The sequence below is a fragment of the Echiichthys vipera genome (genome assembly GCF_963691815.1).
Source record: "Echiichthys vipera genome assembly, chromosome: 8".
Classification (NCBI taxonomy): domain Eukaryota; kingdom Metazoa; phylum Chordata; class Actinopteri; order Perciformes; family Trachinidae; genus Echiichthys; species Echiichthys vipera.
Genome location: NC_139833.1, coordinates 30412638 through 30436970, shown reverse-complemented (window position 1 = coordinate 30436970; position 24333 = coordinate 30412638). Strand labels below are relative to the sequence as shown.

The window sequence follows — 24333 nt, the reverse complement described above, 5'->3', positions numbered from 1 at the left end:
TGTGGTCCCCAGTCAGGAATTGGTGCAGTCAGGTGCAGTCTTCTAGTCTTCTGACCACTCAAGATGCTTTTTACACTACTTGTCACATTCACTAATTGAGCTAATAATAAAGCTAATAATTCCAACCACATGCACAGAACAGGGAGCAATTTTGGGTTCAGTGTCCCCATGGACACTTTGACATGTGGACCAGAGGAGCTGGGGATCATTGAACCGCTGATCTTCCGAATGAAGGACAATCTGCTCTGCCTCTGAGTTACAATGTGGCGTGTCAGCACCATTGTTTCAAAGGGCTGCCTGCCTCCAATTTTTTCAAACTAAAACAGACTTAGCAGCAGTTCCAAGCCTCTCGGTTTTAGGGTCTTATAAACGTCGGTGTAGTGTGAACGTGAAGTGTAAAAGTAGCAAAAGATGCATTTTTAAAGGAAAACATAGTAGCATGGATGTAGCTTTAAAATGGAAGACAAGTGGGTTTTTAATTTTGTAATTGTTATGACCCAGCTCGTAAAGGGAAGCTACATAAAACCAGGTGATTTCATTAAAATAAAGTTATTTATTTTCAAGGACCATAGAAAGTTACACACAGTAACGCAAACTACAAAGAAAAAGTACCTGTATGCTTTGCTCAGGTGGTATAGGATCGGTCGCTGAAGCTGCAGCTTGTACCTGACTGTATCTGAGATACTTGCAGCTAATTAAAGCTCTCCGGTCTGTCTCCAGAGCTTCTGTCTGGCTGACGTTGTAAACATGGGAGTAACGTTACAATAGAGCCAATTTTTCCAGAGAAAGGTAGCTAGCTATTGTAGGAGATTTGCCAGATCAAATTCCTCCCTCGTGTGGAATATTTCCCTACCTGTGGGGGTATCCTACCCCAGCCAAAGGTTTTTCATAAACCCCCCTCGTTAGTTGATTTAACTTTTTCTCTCTCTCTTGGTCATAAATTGAGGAACACCCTCTTTTAGCACAGATTTTGATCTCTAAGAGGACACAATAGCTCTTTGCAAAGACAAGTTGGAGGTTTGTTTAAGGTCTCTGATCTGATCCAAACTTTAAAATTATCCAGAGAAACTTTTATGACCTTCAAACATTCCCCACTCTTTATCAAATACAAGGATCTGTGACTTATAAACCACACAGATGTTTGAACACTGCTGTGCCTAAAAGGAATGTTCGCTTGGCTCCCTTATCTGATTCCGGAGATTTGATATTAATAGTCAATAGATGATGTATATATTTCAATGAAACAATGGTGTTTGTGAGTCAACAACTTCTCTGAACTCTCTCAGTTCTTTCAATATGAGGTCCAGGTCCCCGCTTTCTCTTTGACCCACTTCGAGGCGTGTATACATGTCATCGTCGTCCTCCAATATGCTGCTAGGTGAGGAAGTTTGCCTAGCTCCATCGCCTTTGAATAACTCTGTCTGCATTGACTTTTTGTTTTTCTTTGTAGGCATTCTCATGGTCCATTAACTTTTGTCAAACTGTAATCTATGTTTTTTTTTTAATATCTAGGTAGCGGTGGGTAACTTTTGACTCAAATTGTCAGGATCACATTCTCTAATGTCCCCTGGCTTCTCAAACCGGAAGCCCAGAGAGAAAACTTTATGTATTGAGAACAGTATTTGAAAAGAAGAATTACAGAATTACAGTGTTCAAGCAATATGTCTTAAATTATTCCTCTTATGTCTTTGCTCCTTCCCTACCGAGTTGTAAGCTGGAGATGAGTCCTTTGTCTAAACCATATCAGCTGTGACAGAAAAGCATTAACTCCACCAACTCAGATGCCATTTTCTTTGTTGTATTTAGAGCCCTGTGGCACCGACAGACAGAAGCAAATAGATTCATGCCTCTGGATACAAAAAATTTGATTCACGGCTGACTGATTGATTAAAGCCTTTTCCTGGAATTCTCATGGAGTCGGCTTTCTGAGGAAATATCAAGCATCCATCACCACCTCCATAACTGTGAGAAGCTTAATTAATGTTGACCTTATGCGTGAGTGTACGAGAGTCCTCTCAGAAAAGGTGTGTGTGTTTTGAGGGCTAAGAAGTGTCCATGAAAGAGTAATGAGCTCCTCCAAATGATGCATCAGTCCCCAGGGGCGCTGATAGATGGGGGAATTCAATCTTTTATGCAAGGAATATAGGTGTGACATTTTTCCAGAAAGCAATCACCAACATATATTTCATTGCCTCCTTCTGTTGTCCCAAGAGTGTAGGGGAGAGCATCTTGGGAGTCCCCCTGAAGGTGAGTTGCTTTAAGGACCACAAAGGTCCAGTTGTTGTGTCTTCACTCCACTGCGCTATCCATAAGCCTCAGCACAGCCTGGGATATAGGTGCCTATTCGGTGCATCACTGCACACACAGATGTGACTGGAATTAAGATAGGCTGTTTGGAGACACACCTCATCAAAAAGCACAACATGCATATTCAGATGTGGGCACATGGACACACCAGCCAAGCAGCACTAGTCTCTATAGGACACAATGGAGTCTCACTTAGGTGCGTTTACTCAATTGGAGTTGACATGCAGCCCAGGCTAATAGATTAGAAGTGTCTGGGGTGAGCAAATCTCTCGACCCCTTCCCCTCTATTGCTCATTTTTCTTCTTCACCACACCAGTGATTCTATTTGATGTGACAGAGCTTGGAAGTTGGCATTTTAAACTTAGAATTGGCCACACCACAGACACTATTTTTCAGTTATATAATAGGACTGTTGCTCCTATGTTTCAACTGCACATTCACTGTGACACATCAGTCAAGTTTGATTTGTGACATAGGTTTATCTGGATATTAAAAAGCCATAATGTTTATGGACAATCACATAAAGCCATTTTAATAACATTTAAACTGCTAAAACCCCCATAAAAATATAATGAGCACAATAAAAATACCCAGAATTCTTCCACACTCACATTAGCAGATATTTGGCCCACAGGAAGCTATAATGATCCATAACGGGAAGCCATCCATCTGTATTCTTCAGTTGTTTTCTCAGATTCACACCCATGTTGCCTCAGTGGGATAATGATAAACAAGAGGCAGCATCTCCCAGCTGGTCCCTCTTTCATCTTGGGTTACTGAATCACCAGATCCCCTTCAAAAATACTCCCAGTAAATGAATCCTATCAACTTCAATTGGAATGATTTTTCACCTTTAATCACTATCAACATAATCCCTCTCGCATTTTCTGTCCATCATCCAATTCCTTTACTCAAGGGTCCGTGTATCTTTCCTGGTTATCTCTTGGTCGTTTGTCCTATTTTAGAGAAGCAGAACAGTGTAGACATGAGCCACACAAGAAAACTATGATGACCCTTTAAATCACAAGCTGTTTACATAGGACTGGTCTGCAGTACTTGGGTAATAGCATGTTAAATGAATTAACCATAATATTTGGAAATTATGGAGTAAGATGCAGATATAGTTTCTGTGAATAAATATTAATGGATCCAGGTTATGCCATGGAAATACAGTAACAATTAAGACATGTCGTCATTTCTATGGCCTTTAAACTACTTCTCTGAACACAACCTGGATCACACAACAACACATACACGTAACACAGTCATACTATTTAGAGGGGACTTTCTGTATTATTCAATTTGGACCCTACGTATTTCTGTATAAGTGACTATTGGCAACAATATTTTGAACTTCTCCTTATTTCTATAACGCAGTGACATACTAACAATCTGAGCTTGTCATTGCAAAAGCGAGCACTTTTATTGGATGTGCACTGATGGGCATTATTGCTCTTTTGATTACATTGCAACTAGGCTCACAACGGCCAGGCTGCAGCGCTCTTACTCAATACTGGACCAATTACAGAAAAAAACTGAAACTGGTTCCCTTGCCCATTTTCTCCATAAAATATGATCCAGTTCCACCAAAACCAGCAGTGGTGTGCGACTTAGTGCCATAAAGCGTTATTCACTTCTCCCGAGATATCGCACCCACTCACCAAAGATACATAGTGGAAGAATAGGCATTTGGGGCGCACAGTGGGAATGACAGAAGCACCATTCTCCCTATTACAAGTCAGTGTAGCATCAAAATGATTTGGAAGCTTATATTGTAAGATAAATAGAAACATAATGTTGCTTTAAACTGCAGAAACCACATCTGTGGCTGTCAGTCGTTCCCACCAGCAGTAGTTTGGCTTACCTGGTGGTACAGAGCTGGCATAAAGTCTGACACATGAAGCGTAAGAGGATCACCTCCCCTCCTGCTATATCTAAGCTAAGGGACGATTGTGATTGGTTTAAAGAAATACTAATAAGCCAGCATGTTTTTTTTCACGTATCCAAGAATGATAAGCTGCTGTAGCAAGACCAAACTGACACAGCACTATGGAGATAGGTGTAGCTATACAAGACTACACCAGATGGTCAGTCACTAAAATTGACCAACGATTATCTATTAGAAGGAGTACCAGGCAGCTCCGCCTTTACCTTAGTACACAAACCGCCTTGACCACAAGCTAACCTTAGATTTACCATAATGTAAAACATATGGCTACTCTACAGCGCCATGCTGAAGCTCACTTTGTTTATTCAGTTTCATTTAGGCAGTGTAGTCCCCATGGAGCAGCCACAGCACTTTGCACTTATAATTCTAACACCAGGTGGATTTCAAAGGCAATTAACCAAACCAGACAAGGTACAGCGTTGCAATTATAGCAAATTAGGCAATTATCACCATTCCCCAACACTATAGGGGGATGAATGTAGCCCTTAGTATTTAGTGAGTTGATGATCCAGGCAGATCGATGGAAAGAGAAGAAAAGGGAGTTGGGCCGCAGTTCTACGAAACAGAAATAGACACATTATGCTATTATATTCAGATCATGTCTTACAATATATTATTATTGCCCGTGCTTTCAGGAAAGCAGTTTTCACCCAGAGTTTCTCAATTTGTGCTTGTTGATTACTGACACAGATGCAAAGATGACACCTTCAACCAACAACAAGAAGTTTATTTGTATCCAGAATATATATTCTTGTATTTTCTTCTGCTTATTATCCACTTGAGTCAAAACATATTTATTTGTGCCTCTGGTCCTGACTGAATCAAATCATTTTGCCATTTTTTTTTGTCTTTACCTGAAGTACAATAATAAAAATATTGCCTCTGTGCATCTTAAAGAAATGTTTCATCATGCTTGGCAGTGTCATAAGCCTTGTAGCTTTCACTCATTTCTTGTATTATTGCTGCATAACCTTCCACATCATTCTTTTTTTAATTCTAAAAGACACAAATAGATATATCAGCGTTTTTCAAGGTATTATTGACGTCGTCCTATTGGGCTCAGGTCGACTGCCACTCAGGCTCTCAGACACATTCTATTTAGGCTTTACAAATCAAACCTGTCTGCACCGCTGTCCTTGGCACATCCTAGAGGAAATTGATTCCGGAGGGGAGTAATGACACACACACACAAGCACACACAAACTGCACATGCAATTACAAAGTCACACAAACAAATCACAAATCGTTGTGTGTGTGTGTGTGTGTGTGTGTGTGTGTGTGTGTGTGTGTGTGTGTGTGTGTGTGTGTGTGTGTGTGTGTGTGTGTGTGTGTGTGTGTGTGTGTGTGTGTGTGTGTATGTGTGTGTGTGTGTCAATACTGTGGTTGTTGAATGGCTTTGGGAAATTATATATAACTCTCATTCCAGATAATCTGTAGGAAAAAAAAGTGTCTCAACATACTATAATTTTTGTTCCTACTTATAATTTCTGACCAAATCCTCTAAGCAGCTGGTAATGTCAGAATTGTTAAACTACTATTGAGGAAGGCACTAAAACCTAAACAACATTACAGGAACTCAAGCAACCACGGCAAGTCAATGTTTTTTGGGTCAAGCTCCCACAGGTGGGTCAAGCTCCCACAGGTAGAGTAAGGGTAAACGAAGCCGTCCGAGATGTAAAGTTTTTTTTAAATCACTGAGGCATCAAACTTGCACCTTCAGCTCAGCTCCTCTGCTTGCACTCAGAAAATCCTGAAATATACAGGCTCCTATAATTAAAGTGTTTTGCGCTTACGGCCTCCTCTCTTCCATCCAAACAAAACTGCCAAAGTACATCATTACCCTGCTTGGCTGTTGAGAACATAAATGCTTCTTCAGCCTGTTTAAACAGGACTGCATGTGGAGTTTCAATATTAATCTAGGAGTTGCTTTTCATAAAGGTCATTGGTAAAAGTGGGATAGTGTGGCTTGGGCCATTTTGTTCTATCCATTAAAATTTTGTGGCAACATTATTAGGATGTAGATCCAAAAACATTTTTCTCTCTGGATGAGACACTTAATGGTAGCAGACAGAGTGCTGCATTAAAAAGAAGGAGTGTTAATGGTCCCATTTGTCTCGAATTATTGTCCTTCAAAAATTCTTTGATGATCAAGTGCCTGCGGAGGTTTTCTGCTGACAGGCCAACATCAGCTGGAGGCTTAATGCAGGGCGACAGGTTGAATGCTGCAGTTTCAGTCTCAAATAGTATTGTCAAATAGTACTGACTTTCCTCTAGCAACGCTGAACAATACTGGTTTTGGCTGAAATCTCTTGACCACTATATCTTCAAATATATTCCACTTTCACTATTCTCATCAGCCCCAACTGCACTTGGTGTTTAGTGCTAATTAGCAAATGAGCACATACTAGCACACTTAATTAAGATGGTGAACATAATAGTCTACCTGCTAAACATCAGTGTGTTGGCATTGTCAGTGTTAGCTTGGTAGCATGCTAATGATAGCGTGTAGCTCAAAGCACCATTGTGTTGCACAGGGCTGTTTACTTTGCTGTAGCCTTGCTATTAGTCTTGGTTTTGAAGCCAAGGTGGCTTTCTTAATCCTTCATTATCCTTATCCTTAATTCATCATTCATTGCAAATTAAGTCAGCAAAAAAGTCAAGTCTATCTGAATAAGAGAAAAGAATGAATGATGAATTTCATATAAAGGTTTCAGGTTGGTGAATAATGCAAAACCATATGTAAAAAGTATGCCCTAATTATCTTTCAAAAAACAGAAAATTCCAACATGGTTTTGATTTAGATTTCTAATGGTGGCATATGATCAGCCCCCCTTGTTACTCATTACCTGCATTTGCATTTGCATCAGATCTGTAGGTGATAATTACTTGTGCCGTGATCCATTTAATGAGAGATTATTATTTTTGGAAATATTCATCAGATCAGACATGGTGGGAAGAGGCGGAGAGGGGGGTAGAAACAAGCACTCCCACACTGTTTAAGGCAAAGGGATAGTAGCAGATGGTTATGTGCAACAACTCGGAACGCCTGCTTAGTAACAGAGTTTTATATCACCAATACAGAGCAGACTTGAGATGACGCTGGCGCTGGTGCTGGTGCTGCCAGCTTCAATACGTTCCCCATTAGACACACTGTCTGGTATGTTCCGTACAGTATGTTTGCACACACGCACTCTCTGTCTCTCTCTCTCCCTCTCACACACACACAGACACACACACAAAGCACAAAGCACAAAGCACAAAGCATGACCATTTAGTTCAAATTCCCTGTCAGCTTTGCATTAATAAGCTCAGTTTTATTCCCACATTTTTAGCATCTTTTCATGATCTTTAAAAATAAACCCAGGCCTTTGAACCTTTGATCTTTTGATTGAATAATTAATCAAATAAAACAATGACCCAACCCTGATTAAAAATTACACCTCTAAAAGCTTTGATGATCACATGTGAGCGTTAATGAACAAAAGAGATGGTTGGACTGGATTTAACCATTGCTGGTTACTGGTGTAAAGGGGGACAGCAGACTTTCTCTAATGACCCGAGCTGCCATCTGTCCTCAGCTGTGTGCCAGGCAGGCCCTGGGCCCTCCTTACATTTATCGCCCCAGTCAAAGGGTAATGATACATTTGAGCCAAAGGAGGCATTGGAGGGGCCAGACATCTCCATCTTCCACCTCAGAAGTCACAGTGGCACAGTGACACACACACACACATACAAAGTCACGACTTTTGGACTTGGATGACATTGGCCAAATCTCTAATATCATTATTGTTTCTCTTACGCTTACACTCCTGTTGGAGATTTCAATCTCCTTCCAAATCTATGAATACTTTCCTCTTCTTAATATGGAAAAGATTGACTGTTTTGGTATGTCTCTGTTGATATGTAAACATCACCCACTGCCCCTGTGAACTCCTTTACTGATTCTCCCATGCTAGTTTGTCTCTGTGTCGTGTTTTGGATTTGCTCCTGGGGGAGTACTTTGAAAAAGAACTACAATATGTGAATTTTTCATTACTATTTATCAAGTGAGCATGACCTTGTGGCTGAAAATGACTGCAGTGCAATTCCTATCGTCCCTTAAGGAATCAAACCTGAGTCTTCTAATACTTTCATGATTTTTATTTTTGTAGCCAAGGGCTCTGTTGTGTTACAGAGAATTTGATATTTTGAATCCTGTATAGTAGTATTTATTTTTTGGTACTAAAGTTTTGTAAAGTAAAAACAGGTAACATGAGATCAATTTTCTTTTTCTCTTGGAGTCCTTTGGGAGTGCTGCAGTACTGCAGGTGACATTCTCCGGGCTGTAATGTGTGGTTTTGTCACCCAAACTAATTAGTTACTTCTGCCTGTCTACACATATCAATCCTGAGACAATGAATTTCAAATTATCCCTTGACCACCAGAGCAGATTAGTTTGATTGCTGAAGTCACTGAAACGTGCATACATGTATGAATTATCTAACTTTAGATAAACATAACAATGACAGTGATGAAGGGGCTGCGGTGCTGTTTTCCCAATCACAGCTATCAAAATAATTATAGTCATCCAATATATAAAAGTCCTCTGAAGAATTAGCTTCAAAATAGAAAGCTCTGTTAATGAAAAAACTGAAATCAATGCAGCTATACAGAAATATTAGATGACAAAAGAATCAACTTCTACTTGTGTCAAATGGCTTTTTATCCTTTAAACTGAAATCAATGCCACTAAGTGAGTGCTCTCTGTTGTATTCCTGCAACTGCATCGAGTGTTTATTGTGATGCTGAGCAAAAGCAGAGAGGGCTGCAAAAACGTCACTCACTGGTGTGTGACAAACTTCACTTGTCACACACCATCACCACACTTATATTCCCAGTGAAATAAGAAAACTGCTTTTATCCAGACACCTTGAGCCTTGATAAAACATCGTACACAATAATATAATCATTTCCTGAAAATGCAATAATGTCTAAAAATGAAATAAAATTTGTGCTTAACCTGATGTAAATGTAATATAACCCCATATAACCTGAGGAAGGATGTAATAAAAATATCCTGACGGATTTTGTTATAACACTTTTTTCAATAATAAACACCGTTGACTCAGATGAAAAAGATAATTTCATGGAGATTGAATTGACTGTTTTGCCTTCATTGCTTGTTTGATGTTCCCCCCATCTTTCATCCACTGTAGCTTTTATCATCTGATGGTGTCTAAAAGATCCACTCTGGTGTAATGTACGATCCTTGCGTAACATCCAATCAGAATTGGTATGGGGGGGTCCTTTTCCCAATACGTTTAATGCATCTTTGCCTGGTAACAATGTACCACTTGCCATTCATTGTAAATTCCAAACTCTACATAAAGCCTAGTTTATATTTCCAAACATGAAATAAATTTCAATGTTAATGTTTTCTGTAGGCTAACCTGTCACTAGTACTATACATTCTGTATACCTGGGCACTCCACGGTTCTGAGGGAAACAAAGCATGTTTTTTTTTTTACATTATTTGTAAAAATTCTTACATCACCATTGTTGGGGGAGGGGGGGCGGCCCTCCTGAAAATAATTACATTATCCGTAAAAACAAATGTAATTATCAGTCAGGACATTGTGACAATATTTGACAGTATTGGTCAAGTTATTCTTACATATTCAATTAGGTTTAGTGCGAATTTGATTGTATGTTCAGGGAATTATTACATTACATTAGTGGTTGCTACAGGGAGCTATATGCAGGTTATCTCCACCATTCAACTTTCAAATTTACAGACTAGAGATGAGGAGACAAGTTGTACTGTGGAATGGAAGATTTAAATCAAATGTAACAACGAGAAAAGACAAGGCTTGTATCTGTCAACTGTCTTCTAATTGGCAGTGGTAGCCACACCTTACATCTGATTTACAGTCTGTCCTACTCAATTCTCCTTAGATGTAAATGTAGCGGTAAAAGGTGTTACTCCTATTATGGGGATATATTCTGCTTTTACTACCAATATGATACGTTTGTTACTGTCAGTTACTTGTGGAACACCAATCAGTTTATTAGTAAAAAATGACTTGATTAATAACAAACAACTGTTTTGTCAGCTGAAATGCTGATGCCATTGCTGAAATCCCCTGTACAGATGTAATGAACATGTCAGCTCTGAATGGTTGTTGCTATGCCTGTCAAACTGTTTTAGATATTGTGTCAGTCACTACTCTAAACGCCTCTTTCCCCTTTCAGGCTTACATTACCTCAGTCAGGATGAAGACACTAAAAGACCCTCACTCACATGAAAAACATGAGGAAGTGTGTTATGTATTTTTGTTTAATACAGTTCGCTTTAACCACACATTTGAAGTAATCTTGTTGCAACATTACAATTATACATCAAAACTCGTTCAAAAGAGGTACAGCTGGAGTTACTTTAAGACATATTTGATCACAACAGTTATAGCTGGAGGATGGAGTACAGTGTGACACCATCTAGGACTGCAAACAACTACAGTCTGCCTGTTAAATCTTATGTAGTCACATTTTGGCCTAATTGGTGAAGGGCCTTAATAATGCACAGTGAGATATCATATTCAGGATGTCCTTTACATTTGCTTAGTTTCTCATTGTAACTGACACATATTTTAACACATTATTGCACTGAGCTACAGAGATGCAAACGTTCAGACATCAGCGGAAGGAGGTGGGCTTTGAGCCGGACGTTTCAGCACTCTGGACAGCTCCTCATGCAGCCACATTGAATGAAAAGTGTCACCCAACCTGACCGGGTACCCTTGTTAAAACTGGTTCAGTGTATTGATTCATTCAGACTGTGTTCACTGGGTGAACTCCGGCTCATGTTTGACAAGCTCGCCATGAGGGATTTGACTTTGTGTGCATAATAGTTCCTCAGGTTGACCGAGGGCACCTCTTTTATCCCCTCATCGAAATCACAGCTCCTCATAGCGACCTCCAGCTGTTTTTGTCTCTTGTAGAAGAGAGAAAATTTATTGAAAATTAGCGTAATCGGAAGCACAACTACTAAGATCCCAGCCAGGATGCACGCCGAGGCGGTCAGCTTGCCGGCTATGGACACCGGCACCACATCGCCGTACCCGACGGTGGTCATGCTGACGGTAGCCCACCACCAGCACGCCGGGATGGTGGAGAGATCCTCGATGTCCTCTTTCTCCACCGTGTATGCCATGACGGAGAAAAAGGACACCCCGACGGCCAGGTAGAGAAGCAACAGGCCCACTTCTTTGTAGCTGTTTCTGAGGGTGGCCCCCAGGGAGCGCAGTCCCGTGGAATGACGGGCCAGTTTCAGGATGCGGAAAATCCTCATTAGCCTCAGCACTTGTGCAACACGTCCCAGGTTGGCCAGTGCCGGGCTGCTCTCCACCACCAGGTTTATAAGGAGTGTTAGATAAAACGGGAGTATGGACACCAGGTCGATCATGTTTAACGGGTGCTCGAAGAAATGCAGAAGATCCGGCGCCACCATGAACCTGGCGACCAGCTCCAGAGTGAACCAGCCGATGCCAAAGTGCTCTACAGTCTCGAAACGTGGGTCCTCTGTGGGCTGCCCCTCACTGTCCAACAGGCTGAATTCGCTCATGCTGTTCATGCACATAGTGGCGATAGAGCCAAGCACTATCAGGATAGAGAGGATGCTGATGATACGGCTGGCGACGGAGTAGCCAGGGTTATCCAGCATTAACCAGACGCGCCTCCGTGCGCTCCCGAGCATCTGTTTGTCAAACTTGGTGGCGTCGCTGTAAAACTCCAACAGCTCGTCAAAAGATGAAGTGGTGCTCCCTTCATCACTCCGGTCATCCCAGTCCTCCCGATCCTGGTCCATTTTCCTACAGTGGTAAGCGCTGCTGCAGCAGGAGTCGATGAAGAACTCGTTGATGCCCCAGTACTCGATCTCCTGACTGAAGGAGAAGATGCACAGCTCCGCCATGACGTGCAGCCTCCCCGTGTTGTAGAAATTCAACACGTAGGGGAAGAGTGCTGGGTTCCTGTCGAAGTAAAACTCTTTCTCTGTGTCGTCGTAGTCGTCGCACAGCTCCAGTATGGACTCTTTGGACTGACAGTGGAGTAAACGCGCAAGCCTCGTCTCAGGAAACCGAGATAGAGTATCGGACTGGAGACGCTTCTTGAAGCCGCCTACGTTGATGCGGATGCCGGCGTTGTCATCCATGTGAGCCCCGCCGCCTGGTTTCCCCAGGGCCTGACCTGTCATGTCTGGAGAGGACACAGACGCACGGCGCACAGAAAGAGAGTGACAGACAAAATCATATTGACACAAAGAGAAACAAAGAGAGACGCACACATTCGGAGAGCGAATGAAAAGACGAAAGATCATTATTTAGAATGTATTATTAACGTTTAAATTATTGCCATATGTGCTTTTTAAAGTAAATGACAAAATGCCCATTGACAACCACGAGTTTTCCCCCGAAAAATTACAGACATTTGAAGAGCAATGACTTATAACCTTTGGCTTCTTTGGAACAAAAGCCCACAGAAGAACAAAGAACTTACTTTAAAGCGCGACCAGTTCACTGAATCCCCCTATGAGAAGACTCTGCATTTCCACACCTGTGATGGCATATTGCAGTTTGTTGCCAAGTTGTGGCACAATAATAAACGCAGAGACCCCTGTCCCCCCGGAGTCCAGACAGGCGCGTCTCTGTCAGGTTGATTTTCTCAGCTCGGGCAGAAGCGGAGATGAGGAGGAAATCTCTTCCAAAGGGAGACGACGCACAGATGATGTTGCCTCCAGACAGAAATAAGCTGACGGTCCCTCCTCAAATATAGGCTACAGAAAGCTTGTTGTATCTGCTCCTTACATCCTGCACCCGCGGGTTTTACAGCATTTCAGTTACAAGTATCAGCTACATGTGTAACAGTGAATTCTGGGAGCCATAGGGACTGATACACGCCCTGGCAGCTGCTTTTGGTTGTGCTAGGGAATTCCTCCCTCTCTCTCTCTCTCTCTCTCTCTCTCTCTCTCTCTCTCTCTCTCTCCCTCTCTCTCTCCTGTCTTTCTTTCTTTCTATCTATCTGTTGCTGCGCAGCAACACGTAGCTCTCCCTCTGCACCGCCCTCCCGTAGTGATCTCAGCATCATGGTGCTGAGGGGCGAGGCGCAGCTCCGGGAGGAGAGGGAGTCACTAAGTAACGAGGACGCGGAAAACACTGACACGACATGAAGTGAAAATAAAATGTGGTGCGTTTCCGGTGTAGGTGTTAAATAAGAAACTTTCTGTCCATAAGCTTCATATTACTGTATGTTGTGATGCCATGCAGATTTAACAAACAAATACTGTAATGTCATATAATACGATCACAACCTAATGCCTATTAAAATGTCAGTCTGTGTAATGGGACACCTCCATGAATTTAAAATAGTCATAAGCGTTTTTGATTGGTCAAAATCTGTGGTTAGAGCAGTCGCCCCATGTACCGAGGGTAAAGGTTCTCCACGCAGCAGCCTTTCTCGCTTACCTGCCTTACCCCTTCTCTCTCCCATTTCCTGTCAACTTGCTATCAAAAAGAAAGGCCAAAACAATCTTTCAAAAAAATCTGTGCTGCAGAGGTCGATATATCTTTAAATCCCTAGTATGGGTCAAGCTCCAAACATTCTTACAATTCCTATGATGCCACAGTGTGTCTTTCATTAGACCTTCCCTGACATAACACCCTGAATCTGACTTCCCCAGTCTGCAATGCAGAATTTCCATTAAAACGGTGTATCCCGAGCTGAAATAACCATGATGCCATCACTAGGGGTTATTTTTTCACAGGAGACATCAGCTGGTTACACGGGCATAGAAGCAACCCTCTAAACTTTATGTTTAAAAGTACTTTAACACTACAGAATACAATTGGCCTGTTGGGAAGCAGTATAGATGTAAGTGTCATATGAGAATGCCCCATATGTTTTATAGTGATCTGGTCTTCGATGCACTGGTGACAAACAAAAATGGTAAGTGTTGCATGTGAGGACCAATGCTTCCATGTAAAGGTTCCAATTGATTGTGGAGTCTGTGGTCATTGATCACTCACATTCACTGTCATGCAGTGTGGATCGATAGAATTATGAAATTCAACTCGTGTCACGAAATATTGTTTTCCAATTCTCATTACAGAACCATGATACTGTTTGAGCCCAGAATAAAACGTATGTGCTTTCAACACTAACCGCCACCATCACCACCATTACTTGGATCTCCTTTAGCGATTCAGAAGCAACATCATTAATAGTCCTGTCTGGCACAACATAAAGCCAGTGTTAAGGCTTTGCAGAACAGCTTTAATGGACTCAGCGCTGAAGGTTTTGTTTTACATGTCCTGATGTGTCTAAAGAAGGTGCCCTTTACTAATTCTCTTGGGTATATTTGAGTCACTACTTTGGGAGAAAAACATTGGAGTCCTCTTAGTTTATGTTGTTTGAGTATTTGAAAATTTGGCCCATTTTTGTAACCTGACTCCACCAGATGGATTTATTCTCATTTGCTCTGTATATCCATCTGGGAACTCTGGTTTGGAGATCTTTTGGGAAGGGGCAAACATACTGGTTGCTGATTGGATAAACCATCTGTCTATCATCAGCATACGGGCCAAATCAACTAATCAGATCAACAAAGCGTATGACTTAGTAACAGCATCGAGACAAAGCTCAGAAAGGAAACAACATGTGGGTAAAGGATATTTTCCGTTGGTGTAACGCGAATTTACGGATCAAAGGCCCAATTTCAGGTGCCCAGTCCATATTCAACAGAAGGATCCAGAGAAAAAAGAGTTAGTGAGCTGCTTGCTCCATAGCTGCTCATCTCATCTGTGGAAGCCTCCATGTTGTTTACACTGAACAGTCGCTTCTCGTTTCGTCACTTAAATCCACCTCAAAACCAAGGCCAATTGGTTCGGTCACTTGTCAAACTTCTCCAAATTCTCTCTGCCGCACATTGCCAGACTGATCTGAGAGTAAATTACAATAGAGGCTACCATTTTTGGTCCCAACACATACTTTTCACATGCTTTAATAGCAGCTGTTGCTCCCTCAAGCTGTGCTCTTTTTTCCAATGTCATTTACCATTAACCCTGTTTAAGACACTAGGCTTTGGCTGCATTTGAAAACACATTTAGGATCATTGGAAGCAATTTCCTACTTGCTCTACTGTATTGCAGTACTTATTTGAAAATATAATCATAGGCTGCAGGCAGTATCGGAATTGTTTACTACTAAATAGGATCTTTCACTCCCAGATTGTTACTCCCAGGCAGCCAGCACATTAATAATTCATCACTTTTTTCCCTCCTAACAATTAGAGCTTAACATGAGCATGTCAGCCCACGAGATTGCCTGTACAGATTGGATCTTTACAGTCGTATTCAGGCCATCTCCTCACACTGCATGCTTTTAGGGGTTTATTGAAAACGAAAACCTATGCTCTTCAGGTACTCCCAATATGGTATTATAGATTATGTCATAGGCCTCTACAGATCCTCTACACCCTCACACAGCAGATTTGTAGGATTTGTGGAGCTTAACAAAAGCCTTGTAAGCATACATACACAACCACTCTCTGCTGATTACAATAATGTGAAATTACAGATTTTTCCTTATTAATGCACCCCACTTGTGGGATCTATCTGTGTTTGTGTGGGAATTTTGTGCAATCATTATAATCCTATTTCGTCTATCATTATCCTCGTCCAGCAGGGTATTATTGAGTGCCTGGGTATCATCCTCTGTTCACTGAGATTCCTTCATGTTTAGGTTATGTACTATTCTGATTATTTCTCATCATATTTCCTCTCACCAGAGTAGGAATGGTTTATAATCCCATGCAGACAACAACAAGCCTTTACTATGGCACGTTTGGATGGTGTTGAGATGTCCCAGCTCGTAGGACTACATTATTAGGTGACAGTCAATGTTTATCCTTTACCTGCTGGAATAGAATATCTAATTTAGGTGAATATAATGGGAGTCTTCTCGCTCTGCAAGCTTCATCGGTCGTGAATGGTATCTTTGATGGCACACACGCACACACCTCCTCAGATTTCATTAGCGTGGGTGAAGAAGCTTTATGTTTGTAACAACGAATGTCATCAGAACGGTTCAGGATTACTGAGGTTGTTCCTTCTGAATTATTTGGGCTAACCAGACTATCATCTGCAGATTATTCACTGTCTGCTTTTCATTGAACCGTGCTGCTTTTGATTCATTCTTCTCCCACATGGTTGGGTTTGATGTGCGGCTTTGTGGAGGAGGAACTATTCCTCATAGTTTATTCCTGAACAAGTCTCCTTAGATCTGCTGTCGTACTGATAGCAAGGATTGCTTTTCAAAGAAATCCTTCTGTCTCACTTTATTAAGGCCAGTTTGTTATATTCAACATATCACAAACAACCAGTTTGACCCTTTTTCCAAGTAAAACCACTAATACATTAATGTAATTATACTAAATTGCAAGTACAAGCTCTGCTTTTCAGTTTTATCAACAAAACATACTAAGTGAAAGTACAAAGTCTGCTGATACTGTATATCAGTGGTGCCCAACCCTGCTCCTGGAGGGCCACTGTCCTGCATGTTTTAGGTTACCCCCTGCCCCAACACACCTGATATTCTAAATCTTTTTGGTGACAGTAAAATTCCTCCTACATTTTAAACACCATCATTTAGACTTTACACCCTCTTGGCAGGCTTTAGCCTGTGAATATTCTCATTTGTCCAGGTCATCATTATCCTCAAAGCAATTTCAGTCAAAAGCAAATGGACTTGGTTATTTGGAAGGCTTTCATTCACATCTCACATCTTTAGATAGGAACCTTATCTGAATCACAGTTTAAATTTAATCATGAAATATATAAGGGTTATATAAGGTATATATAATAGATATAAGTATAAAGGAAATAAAATGTCTGGGCTCTGCCCTTTAAACTACCTATTGTGTTTATAATTCATTTCTAACAAAATTTAGATTTTGATTTGAACATTGGGCATTAGACATCATCAGTCAACACAACTGATTTCCAGAGGAACTTTTAAGACCAGTAATAGTGAATATGTTGAGTGGGGAAATTTGCTACATTTTTCTCAATAAGAAACTGCTCGAGGACCAATCAATTTATTAATCATTCTGACATTTTCAAATCTCATATTCCATAATCAGACCCACACGGTCAAGAGGAGATAATCAATCATCCCATTTATCCCCTTCAGAGAGTCAAGATGACATTTTCTTCAGACTTTCAGTGAGTGTGTATGAGAGATAGAAAAAGGGGTGGACAAAGGGTGGATGGAGAGGACAGAATGAGAAAGAGGCCGAGAAGAAGAAAGAAAGTAGGAAGAGGATGTAGTTATCTCACTCTCCTTCAAAGCCTGAGGTACAAGTGAGAGTGTGTAGGAGTTTTTTGTGTCGACTAAATCTGCTGCTCCCTATCTTTTGCTTGGCTGCGTTTATCTTTCTCTCTCCGTCCTTCTCTTTCTTTCCCACTCCCTCGCTCTCTATGTGTCTCTTAACATTTTATATCCACTTTTTTTCCTCTCTCCTCTGTCTTTTACGTCTCACTCATATTTCCTCGCTTCAATCCTCCAGCATTTGAGGTCGAGGTTGAGCAAAATGTTGACCTCATCTTTGACTGAAAACAATACGGTGTCATCTGAAGCATTGCCAGGGGAATCCATAACCTTCGGGGCAAATGCCATGGCCCTCTATCCATGACAAAAGCTGTCAGTAGCAGTTCCATCTGAATCCTTGCCAGCACTGATGGATGGACCAGCACTCCGCAGAATGATTTATAGAAATAGTAAAAAAAAAAAAAATAAAATAAAATAAAAAAAGGGGGGGGGGGGGGTCTTTTAAGTCATGTAATTAAGACACATGAAATAAAATGTGCTTTCATTTGTCTCCCGTTTTCTCCGTCACGCCACAGTAATCACAGCAAATGGGCCTTGATTATTATGGCAAGCACAGAAAGCTGGCTGACTCAGGACAGAGTGCAGACACATAAGGTGCACGAGGAATATAGATGGTAACTGGAGAAGCAGACTGTCCACCTTTCAGCTCTGTGGGTCACAGTATTTAAACATATAACATATTAATAAACGATCAGGACCATGTCCATCTGACTTGAGTCTTTGTGCTCGACAACAATAATTGTACATGCAGTTTATTTCTGTGCTTCAACTTCATCTTGTTTATACAGTGAGTTGAGAGCTCAGAGTTGGACCACTGTGTCCTTCATATTCACTGGTTAGTACACTGAAAAAAATGACTGTTTGGTAAAGTAAAATGTATTAAATTGATCTAAGTCATTTAAGTGTAGTAAAATTGATATTCAGTGGGAACTAGAATATTCTAAGTAAACATTATAATATTTACACATTTTATTCATGTAATACATTCACTGAATATGAAGAGTACATTTTATTATATATTTACAAATACAATTTAAATGATTATTGGTCGCTGAACATTAACTCTAAAATACTAATGAAATTTTACTTTAAATTCTTTTTACAATGGATGAGTAATTTCTAGTAAATGTATCATATCTTTCCCATATTTTTGATAGCTCTGACATTTCTTGGGAACGGAAGGTCGAACACACCCAGGGGTGGCTCCGTTGGAAAGCCTGTACATGAAAACCGAAATAAGGGATCAACTTCCATCTCTCTACGACCTTCTGTTACCGAGATAATGCAGAAAAGGCCTAACCGGAAACTCTCGTGATGCATGCATTTTCTCATTAATAACGCATCAAAAACACCATGTAGCATATATCACTGAGTTGGTCTTGATACCGACTATCAGAATCAGAACTATCAAAATGTTCCCACAGCGACAGATAAGTCTTGTTGACGAGACTGTATCAGATTGGAAGAATATGCAGCACATGTCTTTGAAGCACTAAAAGGCGCTCCTGTGCTGATTGACAGCGATGCGCTGGCTGTGATACTCATCTGACGCATCATAACAGTGCAAAAAAAAAAAAAACAGGGGTGTTGGGTAGTATTCATACAACTACGTTATTCAACCTTTTAAAAATTTAAATAAAAGTACTGAAATCTACTTAACAGCAATTTCCTTTCTAGGAAAAATGTTTAGACTTTACTTAATTAATGTACAACTTGTAAGTTGAACAGAGTTAAATTACACACAAATGTTACACTTAAAGGCAAGTACATTACACTTGATATAGTGGAGTGACTTGCTCTTGATATTCAGCAGTAAAATCTACTACTTAAAAAAATAGTGCAAATTGTTAGAAAGATTTTATTAAGTAAATCCTACAAGTTACTTTTCTCAGTGTAGGAACACTCAGACCTTGCTTTTATTGATTGTCCTTAACCTTCTGAGGATCAAATGACTTCTAGCACAAAGACATTTCAGACCTCTTTTTTCACCTCCTTCTTTTTAATCTGAACGGATGTTGTTCCTCAGGGTTTTCCACCTACCACACAGTTCCAATGAATCACATTTCTTGTTGGAAAGTCAATCAAACAACCACAAAGAGATGCCCAATGACTACAAAACACACAAAATGGCCAGAGATACAAAACATCCTCAAAGAGACACAAAGCGACCATGGAGACATAAAACATCCAGTGATTAAAACAACTACGGAGATACAAAATGACCATGAAAAGAGACACAAAAGGACAAAATGACCACTAAGAGACACAAAAGGACCACTAAAAGACACAAAGCAACTACAAAGAGACAAAATGACCACTAAGAGACACAAGAGAACCACTAAAAGACACAAAGCAACTACAAAGAGACACGAATGACCACTAAGAGACACAAAGCAACTACTAAGAGACACAAAAGTAGAATATTTAAAGTTGTTTATTTAGCTTTCATTTATTGCACTTATAAAACAATGTACTTATTGACTGGCCTGATTTTAAAAGTGTATTATTATCAAATATTAGGGCTTTAAATTTGAGTCTAAACACATCTTTGCTGCCACATTTCTAAACAAACCCCTGCACACAAGTTTTTTTATTCAGTCCAGATGCTTGTTGAATTCTCACTCATTTCCAAGAGGTTTGTCATGTAGCCAATACCTGAAGACTATCAATAATGATGTATCAAATGATGTTTGTAATGTCTGTTTGTATTTGAAAGAAAGCACTCCCATCTGAATGTGATACTTTTGTTTACGTTGAGCACACCAGAACAAACAGGCATTCATCATTCACCTGTTCACAGAAAGGAAGGTATCATAAAATACAACACAACATGTGTTTCACTTCATCCCTTTGACTGGGACGTACCCACAGCTGGACCCATACTGAATGGAGATCAGATACTGTCCTCCTGTAGCCGGCATTGTTTCCATCATTGCTTGTTATTATGATCCATTTTCTTTGTCCCTTTCAAAAGCAATGATGGGAGTGGATGGTGAGACATTTGCATATTCAGACACAATGAAACACCTGTTGTCTGTAGGTAACAACATCATCGGCCAATCATCATGTGGCTTTTTAATCAGATGTGTTGTCCAGCCATCTGTGAGATTGTCAACCAGGGGGCTGTTTCAGAGGTCAGGCTCAACAGACTGTGAGCCTGAGCCTGAGCCTGACCTCTGACTCCATCTATCCTCAGATGGATCTCTGAGTTTTCCCTTCCAGAACAGCTGATCAGTCAGTCCATTCACCTCTGAGGAGGTTGAACCTGAACATGAAAAGCCATCATCATTGGAGCTCTGATTCTATGAATCACCATGGTAACAGGTAACTGAAAGGCAGAGCCTCCATTTTTGGATGTATAGATATGAATGCATGTATGCAGACTGTGCACATTTATCTTTAAAGAAAAGAGCAAGAAGGGTTAACACCATAATGTTTTATTCGGCGTTCTCTATGAACTCATCATTTAAGAATATAGTTGTATAACATAGAGACGTAACTGACACATTGAGGTGATCATTTATTTAAATATGTATTTGAATCTTTGCTCAGCATTAGTAGCTTTATTTCAGAGGCTTCAACAGTTAGTGAAATGCTGTAAAAACAGTTCAGACCGTATGCAGATGATTTCAAACTTCATTCTGCAGCTGCACCACGATGCTGCTCACTCCGAAATATGAGCATGGAGCTGCTCCATGATATTAAAGGAATGAAGTATCATGGTGACGCATCACATCCAGAGTGAGAGAGACAGTTATTCATTGATCCTAGTGTCTAAAGCTTCATACCCATTTGTACTATTTAAACTGAGGTTATTACACAGAATGTGCCGCAAACATTTTTTTGAAGTGCTCAAACAAACTGACAGCAGTGGCCTGTGTGGTGCGCTCGAGCGCTCTTTACGCTCGCAACATGAACTGCGCCTGTTCGTAGATGCTGCCTTTAAGTACACACGGGAACGTCGTACATCATAGTAAGTTGATCGCCAATAACCAGAAACATAGATTGTTTTTTAATTTTCATCAGACATACTGTACATATATGTTAGCATTACTAAAATGGTGGTAGTACTTATTTATAATAATATTTCATTCGTTAAAATAAACGAATGAACATAACCTTTAAACACTGGTTCTCAAACTGTGGTCTGATGGTACTCAAGCTCTATCTGGTGGTACGAAGGAATCTCCAGAATAAAAAAGGAAACAGTAATTACTAAATGAATATGATCCTAAGAAAATAGTGATGTAGTTTAAAATAAGTTCCTGTCCTATGTTTGTTTGAGCATGAGCCTGCTGCGTGCTCATGCTCAGATCTAAACTGTGATGAAAGAGAGTGAGCAGAGGTAAAAGGATTGGTTTGAAAACACTGACATGTCACTTCTGATGCTGCCCTTTCATTCAGCGTGGCTGAAGACAGTCAACAAGAAATACTCCTGTGATTAGGAAGAAACCTTCCTGTCTGGGCTGAAGAGTGTATTTGAACATTTGTCTCAGTGGTGGGGCTGGAGGGAGCCTGATATTTCCTGCGGTGGTACATCATGTACAAAGTTTGACAACCACAGCTTTAAAACATGGTAACCGTAGGTCTACCCCAGAGGTATTAACAACCGAATTTGAAAGTCCCATTTTCCGAGCGCACTTGAAGCCAGCACAAACTCCTGATCCGCCTCACAACAGTGAGGAACTTTTCCCTCTGAGTTTGCACCGACACCTCTGTTTGGGATAGGGTGAGCTGAAAAACAGCGGACACTGACAAAGATGTGAAGAGAATGGGTGCTGTGATCTAGATAAAGGACATTTGCTTGTTAAGCAGCAATAAAGAAAAATGGCGAATTCAAGTTCTCCACATGCGGCTCTTCATATGACCTCCCCTCAGGCTCACAGCGCTGAGATCCTGGAGAATCCACTCCGGGTAAGTGTGTGAGAAGCGGACCAGTGCAGGTGAGAGTTGTTACGGAGTGGAGCATACACGGTGTGATGGGAGACAGACATCTCGACTGGAGCAGATACATGTTGATTCTTTCAGAGATTGTGGAATGGGTTGATGTATAATATTGATAAAAACCACGATTGTTTCATAAACCAACTTCAGTTCTTTGTTCAGATAATTTATTCGAAGACACCTTTTCCGTAGTTTGCATTTGACCCTTTATGCCATTTAAAGACCATTTTAAAACAATAGAAGTTAAGGCTCATGATGAAATATTCACATGAAAATAGAAATCAGCACACTTTCACCTTGTGTATTTTCCCAAATGTCACTGGAAACGGCCGCTATTTTTCCCCATTTCACTGTAGATCATTTATTTCCTTTGCTCACTGTGTGTGTGCTGGGCTCCAAATCATGCTGAACCAGTTTCAGCTGTTCAGCTTCACTGCAGCACTCAGGACTGAAATGTTTGGTTTCTGTAACCCTATTGATTATTATTATTATTATTATTATTATTGTTGTTGTTGTTGTTATTATAATTAACTTTCAGGATCTCGCCTTCGTAAACTCAGTTTGAAACAGGTCCAGGAAACAGGAAACAGTTTCACGCTTATGTCAAAGAGGAGATTGAGTTAGTCTAAAAAAAAGTCTTGGAAGTCAAATATAACCTCAGCCTCCGAAGCTCTTTGGGTAATGAGCACTCAGTGTGGATGAGGAAGCCAGACAGTGCATAGATGTATCGGCGTTGGCACCTGTCAGAACTCTTCTAAAGTGATGATGAGTAGGTCATTATGATGAAAGGCATTTTCTCCCTTTTGAACCCTTGTGATTCTTTGCATTAAGCTGAGTATGTGCACATCTGTTTGTGTATGGTAACGTTAATATAAAGTGTGTGTGTGTGTGTGTGTGTGTGTGTGTGTGTGTGTGTGTGTGTGTGTGTGTGTGTGTGTGTGTGTGTGTGTGTGTGTGTGTGTGTGTGTGTGTGTGTGTGTGTGTGTGTGTGTGTGTGTGTGTGTGTGTGTGTGTGTGTGTGTGTGTGTTATTTTCTGTAGTGTGTCTGCCCTCCTACTCTTATGCAGACACACATTCTCCTCATGCTCATCTTCCCCTGTCAGTGTGTGCTTCTCTCTCTCTGCCATGTTTCCTCTGTGTGACATTACCAACGGGGGGGGAAGAGAAAGACAGAGAGACAGAGTAACAGAGGAGGAATGAGAGGCGTGAGTAATGGCCCATGGGTGGGTTGTGAGAGAATAGATCCACTGTAAGAGTCCTGAGCAGCTGGTTAATGGTCCTAGCTACCCACTATCCCAGAGAACATCCTGACTTCCAGGGCACAATATCTGTCTGTCTACTGCCTCCCAGAGTTGAAAATGTTTGCAGTGGTTGACTGAAAATGTTGATGTTTCAGAAGTTGTCAGACGTTTTGGCTGCCATGAGGGCACTTGAGCACACGTTTTGGCTCCTAGAGGGCACTTTAGCACGCGTTTTAGCTCCTAGAGGGCACTTTAGCACGCGTTTTGGCTCCTAGAGGGCACTTTAGCACGCGCTTTAGCTCCTAAAGGGAACTTTAGCACGCGTTTTGGCTTCTAGATGGCACTTTAGCACATGTTTTAGCTCCTAGGGGGCACTTTAGCAGGCGTTTTGGCTTCTAGAGGGAACTTTAGCACGCGTTTTGGCTCCCAGGGGGCCCTTTAGCTATAATTTTTCAACAATTGGAACATGCTCCT

At 40.9% G+C, this 24333-nt stretch overlaps 2 protein-coding genes across 3 annotated transcripts in view; one reads left to right on the top strand and one right to left on the bottom strand.

The window, feature by feature from the left end:
- Window positions 1–11045: 11045 nt before the first annotated feature.
- On the bottom strand, window positions 11046–12485 carry kcns2 (potassium voltage-gated channel modifier subfamily S member 2; the record flags this gene model as incomplete). Its single annotated transcript, XM_083918304.1, has 1 exon — window positions 11046–12485. One exon carries the CDS (start codon window positions 12483–12485, stop codon window positions 11046–11048), a length of 1440 nt encoding a protein of 479 aa, XP_083774430.1.
- Window positions 12486–22386: 9901 nt separating this feature from the next.
- nipal2 (NIPA like domain containing 2) overlaps window positions 22387–24333 on the top strand; it is a 41340-nt gene continuing 39393 nt past the window's right edge. For both annotated transcript variants that reach the window (XM_083918778.1, XM_083918777.1), the window contains exon 1: window positions 22387–22588. In XM_083918778.1, coding sequence (XP_083774904.1) covers window positions 22502–22588 — 87 coding nt within the window. In that variant the 5' untranslated portion in view covers window positions 22387–22501. The remainder of the gene's footprint in view (window positions 22589–24333) is intronic.